This window comes from Micropterus salmoides, unplaced genomic scaffold (assembly GCF_014851395.1).
Source record: "Micropterus salmoides isolate LMB-PRFRI ecotype aquatic unplaced genomic scaffold, ASM1485139v1 Ms_hic_scaffold_4, whole genome shotgun sequence".
Taxonomy (NCBI): Eukaryota; Metazoa; Chordata; class Actinopteri; order Centrarchiformes; family Centrarchidae; genus Micropterus; species Micropterus salmoides.
Genome location: NW_024043372.1, coordinates 1829263 through 1853137, shown reverse-complemented (window position 1 = coordinate 1853137; position 23875 = coordinate 1829263). Strand labels below are relative to the sequence as shown.

General features: G+C 43.7%; 1 protein-coding gene across 2 annotated transcripts in view; it reads right to left on the bottom strand.

Annotated features, from left to right (window-relative positions):
• LOC119886700 (metabotropic glutamate receptor 7) overlaps window positions 1-19935 on the bottom strand; it is a 320159-nt gene extending 300224 nt beyond the window's left edge. Inside the window, exons 1-2 of one of the 2 annotated variants that reach the window (XM_038697607.1) lie at window positions 19375-19935; window positions 18316-19232 (exon numbers count right to left, since the gene is read on the bottom strand). In XM_038697607.1, coding sequence (XP_038553535.1) covers window positions 18316-18828 — 513 coding nt within the window. In that variant the 5' untranslated portion in view covers window positions 18829-19232; window positions 19375-19935. Of the gene's footprint in view, window positions 1-18315 lie in introns of both variants that reach the window. The other variant, XM_038697608.1, reaches the window with a different exon arrangement.
• Between the last annotated feature and the right edge of the window lie 3940 nt (window positions 19936-23875).

The window sequence follows — 23875 nt, the reverse complement described above, 5'->3', positions numbered from 1 at the left end:
TGTCTCCTGACAGCTGAGGAGTGAATAATTTGTTTCTGAATTACATGCATTTCCTCTCCAGCAGTGCAGCAGTGATTCAGCGTGCGCCCAGTGAGGATGGTGGGACCACTACAGAGGCTGAATCTGCATGTAGGACAAAGAACAGAGCATAAAGAGGGGCGCCACAGAAGCCATTGTTTTTTAGTCCCAACAGATGCAGAATTATCATCCGGGACAGAACCCTGCCTACATGCTCTAATTAATGATTTCATTCATTCTGTGAGTCAGTATATCCGTGTTTCTTTTTCCTCTCATTATACAGTGATGTCATTATAATTTCACTCCTTTATTCTTCTCATCCAGGGTTCATTATGCTGCTTTTAAAGCTATTTATGTAACCAGTGTTTCCAGAGCAGAGGGTTTTTTTTATTTTTTTTAGGCATGGAAGCAGCGTAGCTCTACAGATGCCGCTTTGGTCCAGCTGTCTCAACAACTATTAAATGGACAGACATTCACGGTCCCCCGATGATGAATCTGACTCTAGTGATCCTTCGGGCGTTGGATGGATTATCTAGATATTCAGACCTTCATGTATGTGTTGACATCTCTCAAAATCTACTCAATCATCAGCCACTTCAGACGTTCATAGTCCCCCGAGGATGAATCTTAAGGACTTTGCTGATCACTTGTTTTTGAGTGAAACATCTGAGCGACTGTTTGATGGATTATCATGAAACTCAGACCTTCATGTTCCTCCCAGGATGAACTATAACAACTTTGCTGATCCTCTGACTTTTCATCTAGCGCCATCATCAGGTCAACATTTTTATTTGTCCAATACTTTGCTTTATGACCAAATACCTGCGTTTTTCAAGACAGCAACTTACTGAGGTTTGCGAGTGCAGAGATCAGGGCAGGTATTTATCAAGCTTCTCAAAGTGCTATTTTAGTCTTAAGTGTTGTGAATTCATGAAATTTACTCCTGCTTTTAAACTTGAGAATAAAAGCAAGTTATCAAATTTCTTAAAGCTAAGAATCACTCTCACTCTCCCAGTTATTTAAGTCAGCTCCAGCGGTCTCCAGTGGTCAGGAGCTGCCAGTAGTGGCTTGTGATGTGGAGACAGAGACACGCAGAGGAGGAAGAATGTTTCTGAAGACGGGGTCGGACAGCGCAGGCATAATCTTTGCCAGCGAGTTGGTGAGGGACGCCATCTCACCACTGACTTCACGCAGTAATGCGTTTTCAGTTAAATTAAAGGTGGTGATGACGCTTTGTTGCTTTGCCACAGGACAAACGCAGCAATGCTGATGATTTTGGCCATCACAACCGTCAATAAGCAGAATAGTCGTGGAAACAATCATAGCACTTAGGCTACAGCTCCACACACCGTCACACGTTTCATCGACTTCCCAGCAACACCCCCCCGTAATCCGTCAGAAGCAAATAGCCAGCTTCGGTGCAATCGATGGCGCTCCTATAAAGATCAACTGTTTTATCTTTATCTTAAAAATTCTGCTCTTACGACTCCTCTGAGGAATTTCACCATTCAATGTGAATTTATCTGAGAATATTCTAAAATAAGGAAATTATTCTGTGATTGGTCCTGGGCTACATCGTTATCCAAAATGTGTCGTGAATCAGCTCTCAGACTGACACTTGAGATTTAGTCCTACACTTCACTTAAATTAGGACTGAGATGCTGATAACTAACTTTTAAGCTCAGCTTTGAGCCAAGATTTTTATACTTAATCTTAAGTCAGTTCTTAGCAGTATTCTAATGAGTAATTCTGAGAAGCTTGAAAAATACGGGCCCTGAGGTCAGAGTCAGATGAGGGCTGACATGAGAGGATATCTTACGAATAATGCATGATGATTCTTCAGTCAGAGGGATATTTGCTTTGACCCTTTGCGCTCACTACGGTGGTTTATGTTTAGAAGATGATATGTATGCATTAGCTTTTTACATTTTTAAATTAAGACCACATCCCCCTGCAGACTGTTCAAGGTTCAACGTCTCCATCAACATGTCAGCTATAGAGCTCCCGTCCTGATTAACCAACACGGATGACAAAAAAACTGAGGGAATGAATACTATGCATGAAGTGTTCACGTATTCTGAGTGGGGTTAGTGATTAAAACTGATTTTGAGAACCCTGGAAGTAGAATAAAAATGAGTATTACTCATAAGCAGTGAATCAGACATTTATAATAAAAACTTTGGTGGCCTCTGCCACCATACATATATATATATATATACACACACACTATGAACAGCTACTCAGTTGCTACACTGAAGAATATTAGAGTAAATCATTATAACATTTAAAAGAGGACATCTGAATATTTGCTGTCTCATCTCCACCTCATGTACATAATAACCTTCACAAAAAATATTTTTTATTCCAGCATCATCTGCACTATTTCACTCCACTATTTTAATGTCTATTTTAGAGTAAGGTTGTGAGTGTTTATGCTTGTTCTGTGTATGTACACGGAGAGTAAGTATGTGTGCACGCACTTGGCCATTAAGAGGTGATTCTTATCGACAGTGTGCTACTTTGCTGCAAGTCATTTTTAGCCGCTAGCATGGCTGCACTCTTCTTTTATAAACGTTTACCGCCAGGAGAAAAGCTACTGAATAGATGTATCATTTTCTGTAAATGCACTTCAAAATAACGTGGATTTAAAGACTATAATGCCACCGTGTTGATACAGGTTAATTCCACACTCAGAACTGTTTATCGTCTCCTCAACTGCAATCATGCCAGGCACAACTACACCAATACGCACCCACAATAATTACACGGCTGCTTTGTCTGCCTACAGTCATGCGAGGCTCAGCTGCCATCATTTCTACCTCATCATATCCGTCATGTGAGAGTTAGTCCCTCCTCACCACCTGTTGGGCACGCACCCCTTGTTCAGAACTCTGTCACACTCCTCACTCTTGTTTTAAACGGTTTTATTTCATTTCTTTCGCGGGGGAGGAAGGCACGAAGCGTACACATGTAACATTTGTATGCAGGCTGCAGTCTGTATGCAGTGTTTGGAAATGGTGACAACAGTGACAGCTAAGGCGAAGTCACAGGCAGATTGAGAGTGGGAGGATGAGGAAGCGCTGCTGCGAGTTAAAATAGAACCAAAGAACGAGTGTTGCTGTTCATACGTGTTGGGAAATGGCCTTCATGTTTACGTGGTTTTAGAGAACAGATGTCTTTTTCTCAAAGAGCATTAATAGAAATGTTTTATTGACTGTAAATCCTATTGTGTGCTGGTGGTTTTATCACAGACACACAGATATTCGTGCAGATTCTCACTCACAAGCAGGTCAAATGGCTGACAGACATTCATTAAATCCACAGCTCGTTGTGATGATGATTTATTACAGCAAAGTTTGCTGCTTTTCTGCACTGCTGTTGACACATTGGTGACAGGAAACAGGGCAGAGTCACATTCAAAGACAAAAACCAGTGACATCTAAAGGAGCAGAGGGCATCCAGATGTCTGACAGTCAGGTGCTTCACTGCTGAAGTCCAAAATAGATGCGAGTTTTCCAGCCAAAGCCAGTTCCCAGCAGCGGAGCGGCAGGTCAGACGTGCAGTGCATGCAATGACGGGCCGGACTCTCCTCTGCAGCAGCAGCATGAGTCTCTCTCTGAACCGTCCCTGACTTGCTGACTGACTGAGCTGGAAGGACATCAATCCTTCCTCCCCTCTAAAAAAAATAAATAAAAAACCCCTTCTTTACCCAGAAGTCCAGGGGAGATCAGACTTCACCTCGCTGCACGTGTCCTGAAATCCTTGAGGCTAAGAGGATGTGCGTTGGCAGAAGAACTACCACTGTCAACACAAGAGGCTACAAGAGATACAGTTGTCTGCCAACACACAGGTATGTAAGAGAAATATTCCCGTTGGTGCTATTGGGAAATTAAATGGATCTACGGTGTATTGGCATTGAAGTGGATCAATAAGGTGATGCAAAATAAAATACATTTTTATTTAAGGCCAGTCAGACATTTTCATTTTTTTCCACTGCAGATACTTTCACTTTGAAGGCAGGACTGTGATGGAATATTTGTACAATGTTGTACTGGTACTTTTGCCTCATTAAAGAATCGCAGTGCTCCTTTTAACACTGCTTAATATGAGCTAAAACAAGAGCTCACAGTATTACTGCACGCTCGTTTTTACTATAAAACTAATGTGTAGAAGTGCCAAGGAGCCACTTCATCAAGCAGACATATGGCACGCTGTAATTAAGATGAAACCGTTGCAGCGTTGAGTGGTATCCATAGGAACAAGCGTCGTCTGGTCCCCCAGCACTTGTAGGCCCCTCGTGACCTCTCTACTACTTTATGTCTTTGACTGAGAATCATAATGTATACATACATTGCACAGTGGCTTTTTACTGCTGTACGCTGGCAGGACTTTTTCCCCTCACTGTGCCAAAGAATCCCCCGGTCAATAAATCCAAGGTCATCAGCCGATCATGCAGGAAGTTGAACTTTCAAACAGGGCTGCCCAGTTAATCGAATATTAATCAAGATTCCGCTTTTAGCTTCACACAATTAAATGACGACGATATCGTCGTTTAAAATGCGTGCTCGCTCATGGAAAACTCTGCTGCATGTCAAATCAAGAAGAAGAATACACAAGTCTTTTTTTGACAGAAGCCGCGTCAAACTGCACAGAGCAGACCAAACTGGGCAGGAAGTCTGGCATATAACGGCATAGAGAAACCGGTTGATTTTCAAAATAAAATACCCTGTGCATTCTCCCGATCATAAATCAAATCGATTAAAAAAGACAAAATAAAGAACCTTTTATCTACATAGCCTTCTTAATAATAGAAGAAGCACAAAAAGCAAACACTGATTACCAAATCAACAAACTGTTATTTATATTTTGCTTCCAGGAGATGATGCACTTTAAGGACCAGTCTTATTTTGATGCAAAGATACATTAGCAGCTGCCTGTTCCTGTCAATTTGAAAGTGCAATAAAAACATGTTGTACCTAAAAATCAATGAACAATTGTGATAAATAACTGTGATCTCAATATTGATCAAAATAATCATGATTATCATTTTAGTCATAGTCGTGCAACCATACTTTCAAATACGGTTCGTCACAGAAGAGGCCACGCCCAAAACGTGATGACGTTTATCTCGGCTGCTCGGCCCAAATTTTGGTTTGTTTTTTGATAAACTTTCACACTTTATGCAGACAGACAGAGTTTCAAACATTAAGGGATCATAACAAACAAACAAACATCATAATACTTCAGGATTTATCCCCCAAGTAAACAAGTGTATCCAGCTGTGGCCATGCGGAGCCTCCAAACCTGCCCACTAGTATAATTTGTTAGTGGAAAGATAGTAAAGAAGCCGCAGATCAAAAAATGTTATTTAAGTACATTTTAGCAACTATTAAGCAGAAATAAAGAGGATAAACTCTGAACTGTGTTAGCGCAACAGCTAAAAGTATATTTGTATATAAATGCTGATGTATATTAATGTCAAAATATGTTTGTTATACATTTTATAATGTGAATAATTGAATAACTTGTAAAGTAAATGTCATCATGTTTGAGGCATGGTTTCTTCTGAGACCCAAGCAGCCCATTAACCATAGTTCTGCGGCTGCAGCCGGACCCTTCCCAACAAATCACCTCCACTCGCCCACGGTGATCATGGCCCAAATTAATGTGTGGCCATTTGTCCCCGAGAGATGCTGATTGGGTCAAGTGTCCTCTTACTTAATCACTTCAGTAAATAATGTTTTAGTGTTCACATTAGCTGGTAGGTTGAGGGCGTTTTCACGGCACGTCCACCCCAGCGAGCTGTGGAAACAAGCGCAGTAGATGCATCTGTGCAGGAAGTTATTGCAGCTTTAATGAAAACAGTGCGTCCCTCCTGATAATTAAAAACGTAACCGAAGACTTTTTAATTTTATGAGCATTTATATACACGCACAATAAGCTACCGTGCTGATGTTTAGAAGGTATAATGTGTTTACCATGTTCACCATTTTAGCTTAGTGTGTTAGCATGCTAACTAGCAGTACAGGCAGAGTCCAGCTGAGGCTGATGGGAATGTCATTAGTTCTGCAGGTATTTGGTCATAAGGTGTTGGGCATGTTAAGCAGAAGGTGCGATGTGGCGTTTCACAGTGTTTACAGCCCATCACAGGATGGAGTCACGTTTCCTTTTAGCTTGTTCTCCACTCCTCAGCCTCACAGAGGAAAGCTTGTCCTCATGGGGAGGTGGGAAGTTTTAGGAGCAGCAGCCGTATGATCAGATGTCCCTCTGGGACACAATGAGTGCTGGATGTCTGGACACATCTGCAGAAGACTGCCAGCATGGATCAGACATCAAAAAGATTATTTCCCAGGTGGGTTAGAGAGGACAGAAGGTGTGATGTGGATGGTTGTATTTCTGTCTGTAGCTCTCCTATAATGAACGTGGCGAGTTTTGTATTGCAGCGCTGGAATTACTTTTGTGAATAAAAAAAAAAGCCTATTGAAACATTCTGCAGCATTTCTGTGCTGTGAGGCAGCACATGCAGTGAGGAAGTTACTTTATTTTTATCTCAACTGGGGCAAGGTTTATCCAATCAGTTTTATTTACAGTATCTCATAAAAGTGAGTTCACCCCTCACATCTTTGTAAATATTTGATTTTATCTCTTCATGTAACACTGAAGAAATTACACTTCAACATCTACAATGTAGTGAGTGTACAGTTTGTAGTCATGGAGGGGTGGAAGAGGACTCCAGAGCCAACCTGTGAAGCTCTGCTGAACTCCACGGCCAAGAGGGTGAAGGCAGAGCTGGAGAATAATGGTGGCCACACAAAATATTGACACTTCGGGCCCAATGTGGACATTTTCACTTAGGGGCGTCCTCCCTTTGGTTGCCAGCGGTTTAGACAGCAAATTTACACTGTTGTAGAAGTTGTACACGCAAGTGTAATTTCTTCAGTGGGATGCATCGAATGTTCGGCCACCGAGGTTAATCTGCCAAAAATAGCTACATCAACACTTTTAGTGTTCGGCTTAATAAGTCAAAAGGCCGAAGACATTTTACCGAATAATTACGTTGACGTGTCGGCAGTGTGGAAGCCGTCTGCAGACGCTGTTCTGATGAATCGTCTCCCAGCACATCCGCTCCATCTGTGGCCGACGTCTTAGAAAAGAAACGCTTTGAGTGTTTCTGTCACTCGTCTCATGTTACGCCGTACGAGAACCACATCAAAAAATTAATCATCCAGTCGGACTGGATGAATTTAGCGCGACGAGGAAACACATGTGATAGTCCAGTTTTCAAAATAAGGCGTCTATACAGGATGGAAATAATATTAATTGGATTACATTCACAGAAAGTTAAGTGTGCATTAAAAGTAAATGGACACGTAACTTCCTTTACCGGACCCTCTCGGGCCCCGGACCCCCCACCACCATAGTCTCTCCACATCCTGTGGGAAACACTGAGGAAAAAGTATATTTTGACTAATTTATAACGGTAAAAAATTGTGAATATACTTGTTATTCTGCAAATTTTTTCCAGCTTCGTACAAGAATTTTCATTTCGGTGCATCCCTAGAAAAGATATAAAATCAATATTTACAAAAATGTTAAGGGTGTACTTCCTTTTGAGAGATATTGCATATAAGCACATTTTAAAAACCGGGTTTACAAAGTGCTGCACAAACAAAAAGGGACTTAAAAAGGTGGGAGCCATTTTGACCAGTCGAGGTAGCTCATTTCATAGTTTGGGGGCTACAGCTGACGAAGTGCCCCTGGTTATGAATATTATTATTATTATTAAGAACAACTCTTAACGAATGAATTCTCAAAATCCACGAGTGGTAATGTGATGATGTGTGTTTGAAGAAGACAGCAGCAAGTTTTGAGTTTATTTCATGTGTTTAAAGAAGTCTGTCCTTTGTTGACAGTTAATTTGCTCAATTTCAGTCTAAGGATGAAAAACCACTCAGAACCACTGAACTAAACACCTGCATCGATGTAAAAATCACTATCAACAAGGTGAAACAGGGCTTTTTAATCTAAAACTGCATCAGCTAACACAGGGAGCAGAGTGTCCGGACCCACAGGAGCTTTTCTGCCGGTAATAGATGGGCCTGCGTGGCTGTGAGCGTCTCAGAGGGCTGACTGAGACTACCACAGCTTTTCTTTTATACTTAGCAGCGACAGCGAGGAGAAAGAGGCTCCCCAAGCAGCTGTGACAGGCGGAGAAGCAGCACAAAGACGCCCCAGAACTAGGAGAGAAGCAGCTGAGAGAGTAACCGGCCTCTCCTGGGTGCTGCATTAATAGAATGTGAGGGTTGCAGCTCTGTAGGGTGGCAGCAAGAGGACTGAGAGTCGATGGGGGAGAGAGGAGGGAGCAAACAAAGAGAGGGAGAGGTTTCTCTGCTGCTGCCTCCTTCAGGGTCCCTGGACTTCAATGCAAGACTTTTAAAACCGTTTTAATCCCACATTATAAAGGTGTGATGGAAAACCACAGAAACGATACAGCTGGAGTTATTTAGAATTAGATCACATTTTGGTGCTTCCTAGCAGTATGTAACAGTACTTCCTCCCAATTATATACTTCATTACATTAAAGAGGCAGCAAATGCTTAGATGAGTTCCAATTAAAAATCATTTAGGTTAATTTAAGCCTGCTTCAGCTGATATTTGGCCTCTGAATACAACGCTGTGTCACTTTTTAAGTAGTTGAACTCGTTAGCAAAGACATACTTTTTATATCCAGCAGTTACGGAGCAACATGATCATTCATGTTTGTTTGAGACATGATCAACTGATATCAGATTATTGCAGATATACCGTATCGATCTATGCGTTTGCTTATCTACTGTGTGTGTCTCCATTAGAGAGTCTGTCCACCTAAAGTTCATTTTAAACTGAAAAATGTCCTGCTCAGTCACACTTATTGAAAAAAGCAACCCTACAGGATCAATATTAAGATTGTAGTTTATGTAAAGAGATTTCTTACTAGATGAATGTCCAGTATTCTCTCTGTTCAACACATTCTCACTCCCGCTTTTTAACGCCCTGGGCACCCTTTAGCGTAATTTTCCAACGTTTAGGGCTCCACGGTCAAGTTAGCAACAGATAGCAACAATAAATATGCAAAGTCCGGTTAGACTTTCAAAATAAAACGTTTTTAAAACGGTACGTTGTGAAACGTTGCTATTTGGTTCGGTTTAGGCAGCAAAAGTACTTGGTTAGGGTTTGGAAAAGATCAGGGTTTGGGTTAAAATAACAATGTCAGTCATTTAACACATAATTTAAGTAATCTCACAATTTACGTAACCTACCATCCAAAACTGACGCTACAGGGCTTCCCTATGACGCTGAAGGGTTCCCCACTGCGTTACAAACTGACGCCGACGGGTCTTGTCCATGTGTGACTTTTTAAAAAAGGCATTACAAGGACTGGCTCCATCGTATATTTCAGATCAACAAACCGGTCCCCTTTAGCTACAGTCTAGGATGAAAACAAAGGGTGATGGTGTCTCTTCAGTTGTTCTTCCCAATCAAGCGGGAAGCTTCCGGTCAGAGAACTGAGGCGAACGCGGAAGTCCCTTAAACCCGCATATCGAACGGCCAGCAGGGGGCGACTCTTCTGGTTGCAAAAAGAAGTGAGGCTCCATTAGAAATAACGATAAAATGTTTCTACTTCTCAGCTGATTTATTCCCTCAGTAAACACTTTCCTGATGAGTTTCTGGTCTCAGTCGCTAGTTTCAAGTCTTCTTCACCACAGTGTGATGTTCATTTAGTAAATTATGGTCCCATTTAGAGGAACAGAGACCAGGAAGCTGGGGAGGCTTTAGGGCGGGGCTACAAGCTGATTGACAAGTGACTACCATCTGTTAATCAGTAAAGAGGCGACTCGTATCGGCTGCGCTGTGTAAATTTAACCAGCGCCGCTGAAAAAGCTAATCAGGAGTCGGCTTTTCACTTTCAATGGTGAGAACATTTAGTTTAGTTGTTCGCTAGAAAAAGTTGTCAGCCCAGCTAAGCAAACTAGCTAGCTCCACAAACACACTCACACACAATATTGTCACGGCCGGTGCCGCTGGTTGCAAAACCTCAACATGGCAGCGCCCTATCGGCCAAACTCGAAGCTTCAAAACGGCAGTCCACAAACGGTGATGTCACCACGACTAGGTCCGCTTCTTGTATACAGTCCATGTTCCCAAGATTATTATCGGGTCATCCTCCTCCACAGAGACATCCAAGTCTCGTCTTTAAACTTATTTTTATTCTTTGGCGTTCGAGTCACTGGTCTCTAGTATCTTACCCGCCTTGTTTGTTTTAATGTTTCTATTTATTGTTGTATGTTTTATTTGATTGGTGTGTTTTTTTTAATCGTATAACTTTTACAGCAATTTGTTCAACATTGATTGTTTTTTTAAAATGTGCATTACGTACACACTTGATTTACAGCAGGCAGGTCGAAATGTTTCTGTAAATGAAGACTCTGTGACACCTTCTTAGGCATTTTTTAGGAAACTAAATTCAATAATTTTTAAGACCGCAGCTATCGTGTTCCTCTTATTATTCATTTCTCCACTCTGACTGCACAAACAGCCTCTTTGCCAGTTATAATAAAGGAGGAGTTGGGCTGTGATATTGGATGATGTCTGCTTTGTTGCACAGACCTGCAGCGACTTCATTAACAAAACAGTGTGATATGTGGAATATTAATATTGGTTTCTACTTTTAACACAGAAAGTTTTCGGAAAGTAAGTCACATTCATTAATGGTATTTTTTTCAGCAATGCAGGAGGGCAGTTCTCACAGCAACAGGCAACAAAGTGAGCTAAGATCAAACAGTCTCTAGAAACAGGAGCTTCCTCTGTGCTGGGGTTTTTTTTGCCAATCACAGCTGCCCGAATTGTTTTGAAGTGCATCATGACCTCAGAAATGTTACCGATTGATTCCTCTCAGAGACTGGTTTTATCCCTTTTTCCTGCAGTGTTTCTGTGGTGCAGCTCCACACCCAACTGGACGCGTTTGGAAAGTATTAAAAACAGAGATACGAGGTGGGGGCATCTACAACCAGCACAAGTGTGTTGTTTTAATGAATCAGCACTTCAATGAATATGGGTCAGGAAAAAAGTGCATCCAAGAGTTCTGAGTTTGTGTTGGCATCCAAAAATAAAGTATAAAGCCCCAGAAAGTGGCAAAGCCCTTGCTCACAGTCAGCGCTGTGGTTAGACACTGCGTGAAATAGAGTTAGCAGATTTGTCTGGAAGGAATGTCCACATCAAGGCGTTCCACAGTGTCAGATAAATCCAATCAGAGTCTGTCATCTAGTCAATCATCCATGACTGCGGACCCCTATTTAGGAGCTGCAGCTTCTCCCAGCGAGGAAACAACCGTCAGCAGTCCATCACACAGCAGACAAACGCAGACAGACAGAGGAGACAGTCCGACCAACACCCACCACACTTCACGCAGGCACGGTTACACTTTGAGAAATGTGGTCAAATCTTTGCTGCGCTGTCCTCGCTGCGCAGCCCCGTCTCCTAGAAATACGTTTACATGCCAATCATTTGCAACAGCAGCTTTGTTTTTAAAGAATTACAACCTACAACATCCTGCAGAATGGGAGTCAATTTAACTATTCACCACAGAGCTGCATATTTTTTAAATAAAAAAAAAAAGAACACGCTGTTGTCCCATTTTATTTTATTTTTAAAATCGGGAACAGGATGGGGCGGCTGTTATTCTTCTGGGAATGGGTCGAGCCAGGAGCAAAAATCCAATCCTCTCGTGCTACCCTCTAGATGTTGTTAAGTGTTCATCCAACGACAAAATAGGTCGATTGTAAAGTGTCTCAAAACAACAACAACGAGAGTTGGCAAGTACGAGTCCAGCAACAGGTGTACCGGACTTTCAGTACGTTACCTAAACTACTGCAGTTTGATCCGTTTTAGGCAACAAAACCACTTTGTTAGGTTTAGGAAGAGATGGTGGTTTGGGTTCAAATAAGTACATTATGGAACCACCTCGTCTCTTTATACTACGTCACCCTCCTGAGGTGGAGGCCTAACAAGAAACCTAAATATGGGTCGTAATAAGCTGCTGCATCATCCACGTGTATGGCTGTTTCTCAGAGGACGGACTGTTCCACGGCACTTTGTTCATTTAAGTGTATTAGCATTGAACTGAAGCCTAACATTTCCCTAACCTTGACCAAAGTGTTTGTGGCCTAAATCAGAGACAGGACTCAGGATCTGAACTTCGGTCTCTGCTGTCCTGAACCTTGTTTGCCCACCATCCAAACGACACATCCCTACAACTCTGGTGCAGTACATATATGTCGCACTTCACGCATTTAAAAAAAAATAAAAGGCTGGCTCTGAACATAATCCCGGCAGTGATTAGTTCTGTCACTGCGACGTGACTGGAGACGGGACCTTGCCCAAGGAGACACGTCCACCGACAGCCTGCTGCAAGTTCCTGACAGAGCCAGAAATGGAAGGACCAAATTCTCACAATGTGACTGCTGCTAAGTGCCACAAGTACAAACCAGCCAATCAGAATATGACATGAAGTGATGTAGAAGTCGCCGACACCTCCTCTCCTCCTCCTCCGTGTGATTAAAACCGTCAGCTGTGCGGCCAAAACTTGTCTACTGTTTAACTGCAACATCAGAGCGGTGTGACGACGCTCTCAGATTGTTATTATTTATTTCTGCTTCCAGCGTAGCGTTTCAAGTCCCCACACATTCAAGGCACGCTCTGACAGCCACAAATTGATGTCGTACAGTCTGACACAAATTGCCACCAAGATTTTATTAGACCATCTCACACAGTGTGACATGCAATAAACTTTCACCATTGTCTGAGGACGCCTTCAGTGTCTGCTGCACCTGACCTGCATGCTGTGTAGACCTGAGGGAGGAAACCAGCGACAACTCAACACACCAGCAGGGATTCACCCTGCAGGAACCTTCACCCCCCCGAGACGCAGACTGAACATAAACTGAGCCATAATACCAACCATCAGGTATGTCACGTACAGATTCATTTTAACAGGCTACACTCTGTGCTGCTCAATATTCATGTTGTTATACCCGCCAGTCGGATAGTTCACGCAGTATTATGTAAAGAATATTTGACCCGGGCCTCATATTTAGCACTTTAAACAGTGTAAGCGGCTGGTAGAAAGTGCTTCCACTCCACAGTGACAGGGTGGCTATCCTGCCTGCAGCAGCAGCCACGCCGGCTAACAGGATTTGTTTTGGTTTGAATGGAGAATCTTCTTGTCATGCAGTTTAAATACTCCTTCTGATGCCTATTCAACCAACCCAGGACCCAAAAACTGGACGGCAAGGCTGGTTACATTCCTATCAGTCTCATTTTCTGCAGACGCTACTTCAGGCTAAGCCAAAATAAACCTGTAACTTAAATAATTTCCACCTCAGAGCAGCTCGCAGTGAGTGAACACAACACCGTGACTCATGCAGGTCTGACGTAAAGAAAGAGAGTCTGTAAATAAACATATTGGTTTCTCACCAGAAGTGGGGTCAGATAAAACAAAGAGCTCCTGCAGGAGACACACACCCATATAATCTGTTAACGAAAAGGACGATGCGTGACTCAGCCGACAGTGTTCAGTCTAAGGTAATATTTATCTTAAGGCTTTCCTGATCGGAGGGGCGAATGAAAATCTGATTTATTGCCACAGACTGACCACTGTAGCAGAAATGTAACGTCTGAGAGAATCTGTTTCATCAGAAGATGAGAGAGACGCGTCAGATCAAAACAGACACAAATCATGAGTACTATTAAAGTCATCTGCCAATTATTTTCTCCATTATTATTTATTTTGTCTGTGAAATGTCAAAAAATGCCCATCGCAGTTCCCCAGAGCACAAGGTGACATCTTCAAAATGTCTTGCTTTGTCTGACCAACATTCCCCAAATCCCACAGCAATATAAGATCAAACAGGAACTGCAAGAAGCAAACGTCCCAACGTGACGCCTTCATGCGTCTTATTTTATCAACGCCCTAAACCAGCATATACACCACAAAGAGAAGCAGCAAACATTCACATATGAGAAGCTGAAAGCAGAACATTTTATGTTGATTATCAAAATTGTTTTGATTAACTGACTGCTTCTCGTTAACCAATAGTTCATCAGCATAATATATTTCTTTCGCTCTTCAGTCGAGCTCAACACGTGTTGTTGTTTTACTCGCTGATGGTAATTTGCAACAAGCTCAGTAAACTTATCAACTTTTAGTTGACTGTGAAAGAACATGCTGTCTGCAGCGGGGTTTTACTTTGCATCTTTAACTTTCTAATCATGTGACGCGTTTTTTTGACGAGTTTTATTCCTGCAATAATAAGCACTGGAAGCTCTTTATCAACATTAATATTGTCACATATGGTAGAGTCATAACAGTGTGTGCAGTTAATGGGCTGTAGCCTGCATCCCGCCCATTAACTCCCATTAGCACCACGTAAAAAAGAAAACACATCCAACCGTGATTTATCTGTTGAAAGTGAGCAAACCCACCTCCCCGTCTAATTATTTGGCACATACGGATGGCAAGCAGCAGTACCCCCCCCAAATTAAAAACAACACCACATCTATCTGTAAAAAGGCAGCAGTGACCCAGGCTCGCTAAAAATTATGGCTAATAAAAGGAGCAGTCCAGAATGTGGAGTGAAGGGGGAGGGAGGGGGTTAATGAGCCTGTGTTTTCTCTTTACATGCAGCAACCTAGGACACGGCCTAATGAAGCACACCTGGAGAGAACGACAAAGACAAGAAAAGCAAGAAAGGGAAAGACAAACTGAAAACTAGAAAGAGAGGAACGACAGATAAAGAGAGGAGGAAAATGAAAGAGCAGGAAAACCAACTTGATGAGCTGAGGTGAGCTGCTGCTAACACCCGATTATATTAACTCCATTAATCTGTTTGTCTTGGACGTCTTTAAAAAATCGCTTGTTTGGTGACACAAAGAACAGCAGCGCGTCTTCACATCTGAGCTGCTGGAACCAGCCGACGTTTGACGAAGGCCTGAACAGATCCAGGCAGAAAAAGTAAAGCCAGCCTGCTGTTGTTCATGTCGAGGTCCTCGGGTCAGCGTCTGGGAGGTTTGATATGGTGCGACGCAGTTTTATGGAGGAGTTGGACGAATCTCCTGATGGTGTTTACTGTGATCTTTTTGGCAACGTGAACATTTTGATCCTTTCACATCCTGAAACGGGAGGATGGATAAAGAAACTTCCCATTCATCAGTTTAATTTCTACACTGGTACACCCCATTTAATGCCACCCCACTGCCCTACATACACTGTAAAGGTCTTTTTCTGGCTCTGACCTGACCCATGATCTTTGGGGGGGGCAGCTGTCCAGAGAGTGAAGCCTTAATGTGTTTTTGGTGCGACTCCAGTGCCAACTAGGCCATTTAGGAACATCAGGGATGTAATGAAGTGAAAACAGCTGTGGAACAGATGACTTTTCTATCACAGGGGGAAATAATTACCCTCCCATTTCATTCTCTACAGTATCTGACCCACTTGCCCCCAGCAGAAACATGTTCTGCATCATACAACATTAAAACAGAACACATTAGACTGTTTACTGACAGATTTTCTGATGAGCTTCCTGGAAGATTAATTTTACAGCTCACTCCATTCATGCCTTTTATTTAAGTTTAAAATCAGGACAGTCCAGGCAGCCACGCACATCTTCTGAAAATAAACTGCATTTTTTTCCTTTTATTTTCTGGTGACTTCTGGTCACAGTTTTCCCAGATTTTTATTGGCCGCCACAAACAACAAAAAAAGGGCAGCATCTTCATGCTGTGTGAAAGATGTGAGCTAGAAGAAGCGCCTTCAGCTCCCAGTGAGAAACAACCTTTCAAAGTCTGTTATTAAAAACATCCTGAGCTTGGCCACCAGTAACTTCCGGAGCTTCATGGCCATTAAATTCTTTTCAAAATCAGCTTTCATCCGGTGAGCGTTAGCCCGGGCTGAAAGCCAGAGCTTTGAAAAGCTTACAAAAGTTACTAAGCTAAGGCTGAGAAATAAATAAAAACCTGAGGGGAGTCTGGACTTTATTTGGTTGAACACCACAGCTCTGAAGACGCGTCCACAGTGAATTACAGCGGCCTGTGTGGCCAATGAAACACATGCAAGACGAGTAATTCCTTTTCAGAGTCTGAAATCAATACAGCATTTTAAAGAATTAAATCAATTCAGGACTTAAAGAGCAACTTATTGCCCTTTTGGGTTAAAATAAGTAAGTTACATAAGTCACGTGATGCAAGTCATCTACAAAAACGTTAGTTTAAACTAACTTTCTTCCACATGGGACTCGAACCTCAGTCTCCTGAGTGAAGTCCTGAGTTTACTTCATCCACCCACCCCCCCCCCCCACTTCCTTATACAGACTTGGTCACTCTTCATACTACATCAACTGACTTCTTCTCCTACTAGCAGAAAGAAAAAAAACTAAATATAGGTCGTAATAAGCTGCTGCATCATCGACCTGTACGGCCGTTTCTCTGCTGAGGACGGGCTGGTTTTATTGCCTAGACACAACATCAGGAAGTCATGGAACTGTAGTTACACATGGAACTGTTTTAACGTCTATACCGGCTCCTGTTAGCCTAGCACTAGCTTTGTGAGGGTGCAGCAGACGTAACACAGGTGTGACCACAACACTGAATTTCTACTACCATAGTATTTTTCACTACTGCTACTCTCAGGTGGCTGTAATCTACACACTGTGTGTGTGTGTGTGTGTGTGTGTGTGTGTGTGTGTGTGTGTGTGTGTGTGTGTGTGTGTGTGTGTGTGTGTCAGATTTGTCATGTAATTGAATGAAAGCTGTGAAATCGTACCAACCGACAGCGTAACAGAGAGGCAATACATGTTATCCACTAACTCCATAAACCGAATGGGTTTTGTGTTAAATGACTCTTTAAAAGCTGCATTTCATGGTATCGAAGGTCTTTAACATAATAAGGACAGATATTAGGAGCTTCAGAGATAGACTGGATTGTTTGAGGTCTTTTACTGAAATGAAAGCGCCTCTAACTGTGGGACGTATTAGGACTGTGACGGGCCGTGAGGGTTTCAGCAGAACAGAGGAGAAAAGGATGATTTGTTCAGCTCGCAGCAGAAAAACCAGAGGAGCTGTTCTTTCAGCACCACACCTCCCTCTCTCTCTCTCTCTACGTCATCACTCTGTCTCTCGCCCACTTCACTCAGTGTGCATCTGTCTCTCTCTCTCTCACACACACACTCTTGTATCATGCATCTCTTTCTATGCTTACCCTGTCTTCAAATCCAATCTAAACCCAGTTCAGACCCCCCCCCCCCCCCCCCCCACACACACACAAAACCTTCAGGAAGTGTGGATCAGCTGTGAATTGACTTACTCTAATGTCTTTATTTTCATTTCATGTTGTAAAAAAAAAATCTGGCTGAGATTAAAAATCTCTTTCAGCAGAGACAGCTGGCCAAGAGGGCAACGTGAAAACATCGCTTCCAGCTCAACAGACTGACACCTGTCACACACAGCCTTTAAGTTATACACTGCAGTGATGCTGGAACACCTTTTAGACACCAAACTGGGGGGAGACGACATTCAAATAGAAGGCTGGTTTGAGCTCTAATCAATCAGGAGCCAAACCGGCAACAACACCAGCCTTTTAAAAATCAACCTGTTAATCCTGTTCCAGCAACATCAACAGGCCACAAACCTCCGACCGAAACACTGCGCACATTCTCACCGACCTCACAGCACTACGGGAACATTTCCCGAGCAGGTCAATCTCACAGCAACAGGAACGTGCAGATATTTGTCAGAGGAAACTCATTCAGAACTGATAATGGTTCCTCTTTCCTCTGTGCAGTATAGGCACGGGTCTCGCAAAGAAAGCAAAGCAAGAAGACCACAGCTCCAACCACTGATGGAGTCCAGGTAGCAGAGAGCTAATGTACTTCTAGTGTGAAACCTGCCACCTCGCCCACTGTGGCTACTTGAGCCGGACCCACAGTCTCACCACACATGACTGTCAGGGTGTTCCAAGCCCACATGTCTGGCATGCAAAAAGGGGAGGGGACTTTGTTGTGGAGGAATCCCTTGCAGAGTGGATCTGGGAGAGGAAAGAAATATCTGCAGGTAGTGGAGACTGTGAGGGAGGGAAGAGGCCTGCTGCAGCTGAGATGGGGGGGCAGTTACATAAGAAGCATGTGGCTGACATTAATGATAATGCTGTAAATAAGTCATCAGGGTGCTGTGAGTTCCACCCCGGCGAATGAGCGCGGCAGCCCCTACCTGAAAGAGGCGCAGTATGTTGGCCACCATGATGGACACCGAGCTGGCCGACGCTCCTATGACCCCGACAACTTTCTCGGGCTTGACAAACACCGGCGGCTCCCCATTGGTGCACCTCACGTCCGACGTGTCCTTCTGGATGAGCGCTTGGACGAACGTCAGCGACTGCTCCAGCGCGTACGTGTCCCGGGAGCAGGTGTCCAGGATCCGGGCGCCCAGGGTGACGTTGGGCAACAGCTCGTCGTCGCCGTTAATCTGGTCTAGGGCGTACATCATCGCCTCCAGCCGGTGGATGCCGTTTTCCTTTTTGATGTCCCCGCACGGCATCCCCGGGACCCCCCTGGCGTGGACGGGGAAGAGCCCCCCCAGCGTCACGTCGCCTTCCACCCGGATCGAGTGCGGCGCGTAAATCTCTTGGGAGCCGGCCAGGTCCAGGAAAGCTTGAACCATCCACAACACCCGGAATGTAAAACCCGGTTTTATCGGGGGGAGGTTGTTAGAGTGTCTGCCCATGGTGTGATCCGGGTTCCTGCCCACGAAGAGTTAAATCACAGCGGCTCCGCCACAGACTCCGACTGGAAAAATGTAGAAGCACCGCGAGGCGCAAGGCACTTTTTAGGATAGTTTTACGAATCCAACACCCGAGTTCATTCTTGTCCTCGATCCAGAAGAGAAAATCACCCGTTTACTCAAAAATAAAAAGGTTATTAGACTACAGTAATCCCGCAGGTACACACCAACATACAAACCAACCTCAGCGACGGATTCACCACAGCGTTATCCCTCTGAAGTGTGCGCAGAGCTGCTGCCGCTGCACACAGCCGCGGCCGCTTGTTGCTTGAGCACCCATTCAGAGATTTCAGAGGGAAGGGAAGGAAGAAGAAAGAAGAACACCACCGGTCGTTGTTCATGAAGGGCTGCGAGGAAGGAAAAAAGAAGCACTCCGTTAACTCCTGCAGGCTATCCCGGTATTCCGCCTTTGGAGAGGTGAAGAACCCAGCCTACGCTCGGCGCTGATGTCATACTTAAATAAATAAATAATAATAAATGTGGTCACACCTGAGGAGACGCGTCAGGCGGGGTTCAATACTTCCCTCGAGCCTGGAAACAAGGTGTGAGGACGGAGAGGAGAAGGCGTCAAAACGGCACCGCAAGCGCCGGAGAGTGCGCGGAATAACTCTGCTGAGAAGCCGAGCCTTCTGTGGCAGGCTCCTCATGCCTCCCCGGACCGGGTCCACGACCACCTGGAACCACGAGCTGCGCGTGCAAGAGCCAGAAAAGTGCAGGTTCGTGGTGTCCAGTATTTCCTGCGCCGAAACTGTCCGAATCGCGAGGACAAGTGCGAGATCTGCTGTCTCCTCACAGAGCACTGCTCCCTCTCTCCCTCTCCACCAACCCTCGCTCCTACACACACGCAGTCACACGCGCACACTCCACCCACGCGCGTTCGTGTAATTATCAGTCTGAGGTTTCCACTGCTGAGACAATATGCGCAGGGACACTGAAAACACATGTGCAAAACTCTGTTTTATTATTATTATTATTATTATTATGAATGACTGCATTCAGAAGGACAAGATGCGTTGTTTCATGTTTCCATAGATGAACCCGGAGACCCACAGGCCCCCTTTAACAGCTCACAATACAAACACTGTGTAATCAATCAACACCCCATGCCTGCTTACAATCCTGATTTTGAGCTGATGACATGTTTCAAAAGTCTGTGACAGAGAAAGTAATCATAGTTACTGTAAACAGATTTTTGGGAACCTGTAAGATCATGATACTATAATTGATGTTGCTTTTAAAACTGTGCAGTATGTGGTGGTAGGATGTGTGTGACAGTAGAAGTGATATAATAGAAGTTGAACCTGCAGAATTAAGTTTGCTAGTACACACAGTAATTATTTCATTATCATTTGTTGGTTCAGAGCAGATTATTTTGGTTCCTACCTTCATGCTGTGTGAAAGATGTGAGCTAGAAGAAGCGCTTTCAGCTCCCAGTGAGAAACAACCTGTCAAAGTCTGTTATTAAAAACAACCTGAGCTTGGCCGCCAGTAAATTCTGGAGCTTCATGGCCGTTAACCGGTGAGAGTTAGCCCGGCGTGAAGGTGTGTTAAGAGCAGAAAGTGGAAACGTTTTACGATGCATCTTGGTGCTGATTAAAGATTATAAGAAATTGGTGCCACAGACCGGAAGGACAGGAAACACCAAGGAATCCTCACTTCCTCCAGCAGAGAGTCAGACCTGAGTGATGTCACACTGTGACACACACCTGTCCGTCTGTGGCTGATTGATTTTGTGGTTATTTCATTACACAAACATCAGTGACAAACAAGGAGGAAATAAAGTCAGTGTCAACACAACGCACAGGGACCGAGGCTGCTGATCACAAGACTGACTGATGATTGATTTCACAGCTTTCACAACCTCACACACGTACAATTTCATATGACAAGAAGACAGATGTCGTCAGTAAAGCCAGGCTTGACTGAATGAGAGGGAGGGTGTTGGAATGCGGCCCGGTGCGGTGCTCCTTCACATTCTGCTCCTGGAGTTAAAATCCAGTGAAAGTCTGAAGACTGATCTGAATAATGACTGTGAAAAGAGAGGGGCTCCTCTTTCAGACGGACGTAAAAAGAGCAGCGATGTGAATCAGTTGTCGTCATTAATGTTTGCCATATTTTTCTATAATGTTGCAAAACATTCAGGTTTTAATTGATCTGGATTTGTTTTAGGGCTGACGTGTGTGTGCCAGATGACTGCATCTGCTCAGGTTCTTCACTCAGCTTCTTTATTGCCATTCAGCTGCAGGGAAACTGAGATCTGCCATCTGTCTGTCACCGAGGACAAAGCCACTACTTTAATACCCCAAATAGTTTATTACAATTGATTGGTAATATTCCCTGCGGTCAGCACGGGGACACAACAGTAAACTTTTAGGTGAAGAAGTTAAAGTTCACGGTCCTGCTCTCTTTCTGAAGTTTTAGTCAGTGGATCTATAACTGTGACCATGAGGACACCTGAGCCTTGCATCCACACAGCCCCACGCCGGTCAACCCACCAAAATCAGAAAGGCATTTCGTGGATGTTGCTTTTCGCACGGGGGAAATGTCATGTTGACAGAGACCTTCCCCAAACACATTTAGTCTAAAATCTTATTGTATGCTGTAGCTTTCCCTCAATAGAGAAACTACACAAAAGAAATATCACAACTACTGCTAGCAGTATAGCCGGTGATCTGTTGCAGAGCAGGTTCAGTGCAGAGGGTCCACAGGGAACCCACTCAACGATAGAGGGGAAGAGTGAGGACAAGATGATGAGACACAGGTGAACTGAATCAAACCATCACACAAGGGGGAAGTGAAGCGAACCGAAACGAGATGAGAGTAAAATACCAAAGTAAAACAGGAAACACAGGGGGAAAAAACAGGAAAATAAGAGGAAAAACACAAAATAAAACAGGAAATAATAGCACTTCAACCCAAAAAACATGACAGTAAAAGGATGAAACAAAAAGCGGTGGACTATCCCCACATATTGATTATAACTTTGTAAACTTTCCAAAAAGTCATGAAGACATTCAGAGCGTTTAACGTTGTGAGTCAAACCAGCATGCAGCCTACGCGTGCGTAGATAATGTTGCAGAGCAATAACACAGAGTCAAATCTCATGTTTGGTATTACGCAGTGTGATCCAGATGATGTTCTCTGCACATTATTCTCTGTGCGAGTGAATTCCTCAGCTGGTTTAAGGTTCTGTACACGACATTAATAGAGCAGCAAACAACTATTTTCAGTGCATGTTAGTCCATCGCTGCGGAAGCGTTTGCTTAGAGAAAAACAATAAAACGGCTGTTTCTTTTCACATCTTGCTCGCTGAATTAAGGATTTATTTCGACCCACCGGAGTTGGAGATTGTCGGAACAGTGTCTGTCCAGTTTGAATGAAGTGTGTTTTAGGATGATCAGCGAGGTAAAGCCGTTGTTTTTATGTAAAGAGTGTGGCCTACAAGTAAGAAAAGAGGATGTCTGCTAGATATTGAAAGAGCTGGATCAGAGTGGGGTTTGACTGAGGAGAAGGGGACGTCTCCAGAGACACATTTGTGTTAATGCATCCAAGTCTTTTCTTACTGGTCGGCCATACTCTCTGCATTTAGAATAAATCCATGTGGATCCCTGCAGATGTCCTGAGTACAGTTACTGTTCACAAATAAAACCACCAGCATCCTGCAGATTCCCTCCTGCTTTCTTCTAGAGACGCCTCTGGATCTTAGAATTAGTTTAAGTTCAGTGTCTATGTTTCAGATATCTGTGATTGGAGAAAAACATATTTGGGTGGCCGAACTTTTTTTCTTCTTAATCATCTCACATTCCCTCAGATTTATTCTGTCAGGCCTGAGAAGCTGAAACCTGGAGCAGCTACACAGTAAAATTCTGCTTATTGTTTGTTGTGTGAATGATAATTCAGCATTATCAAACGACTAATCTCATGCATAATAATGTACTACTGATGGTGTCATTTTTTGCACAAGTACTTTTACTTTTGATACTTAAGGCGTAAGTACAGTTTTTAAAGCAACGCTCACTTGTAATTGAGCCTTTTTAGATTATGGCAGTATTACTTTATATTGGGGAAATAATCACAATTCCTCCTCCAACACTGGATGTAGTCTAGCTTCCTGCAGTAGCATTTCCTAATCCCCAGAATCCTGCACTTCCAAACTAGCAATGTCTCCAACACTATCTTGCTAACTGTTGCAATTCCTGCACCAGGACTCACCTCAGGAGAGCAGAGGACGTCAGAAACCACTGCAGGCAGGTGGAGGCCAATAGACAGCTGGTTCAGCATGTCCTGACCCACCAAAAAACTCTTCTTCACTTATGAAAGGTATGTGCGTGTGAGGGGTTTGTTATGCAGCGTGGTAAAAACGGTAAACTACGTCACAGAGTCTCACTGTGCAGAGGCGGCGAGTCCAGATGTGGCCTTTCATGACCTATCATTTCATGCAGCAGCCTTTGCGTCTCAGCACCTCCCTGACACGTTACGCGGTTGGAAAGATGAAAAAAACGACCTTCGCTAAAATAAATAAAAATAAATCCTCCATAAAGTTACAAAAACAAGACAGACTGGGCTCATCCAGAGTGACGTTTAGAGAGCAAGTCCAGCACTCAAGGACACTCGCTGAGCCAAAACACGTTTGATGAATGATGCATATTTGTTTCTGTCAAAGCTCAGACAAAATGTTTCTTGTTTGATTCCACGGGAAAAATGCTCTAAGTGCAAATTTGTTAACGCATTACTTGGATTGAATTTCACTCAGACGTTGCACTGTGCTATCAGAAGGAATATAATGAAGTTGAACAATCGCTGGTGCCAGATGCTCACGGCTGCACAGAAAGGAGAGCTGGTAAGCTGCCCCAGTAATTACAGGAGCAGTTAGAGAAATGACAGGTCACATGTTCAACACCAACAACCACATGGGTCCATCAGATTTCACACATCCTGCCAGAGTGTCCTCGAGGGAGTCGCCTACCTGCACACGAGCTACACCTGTCAC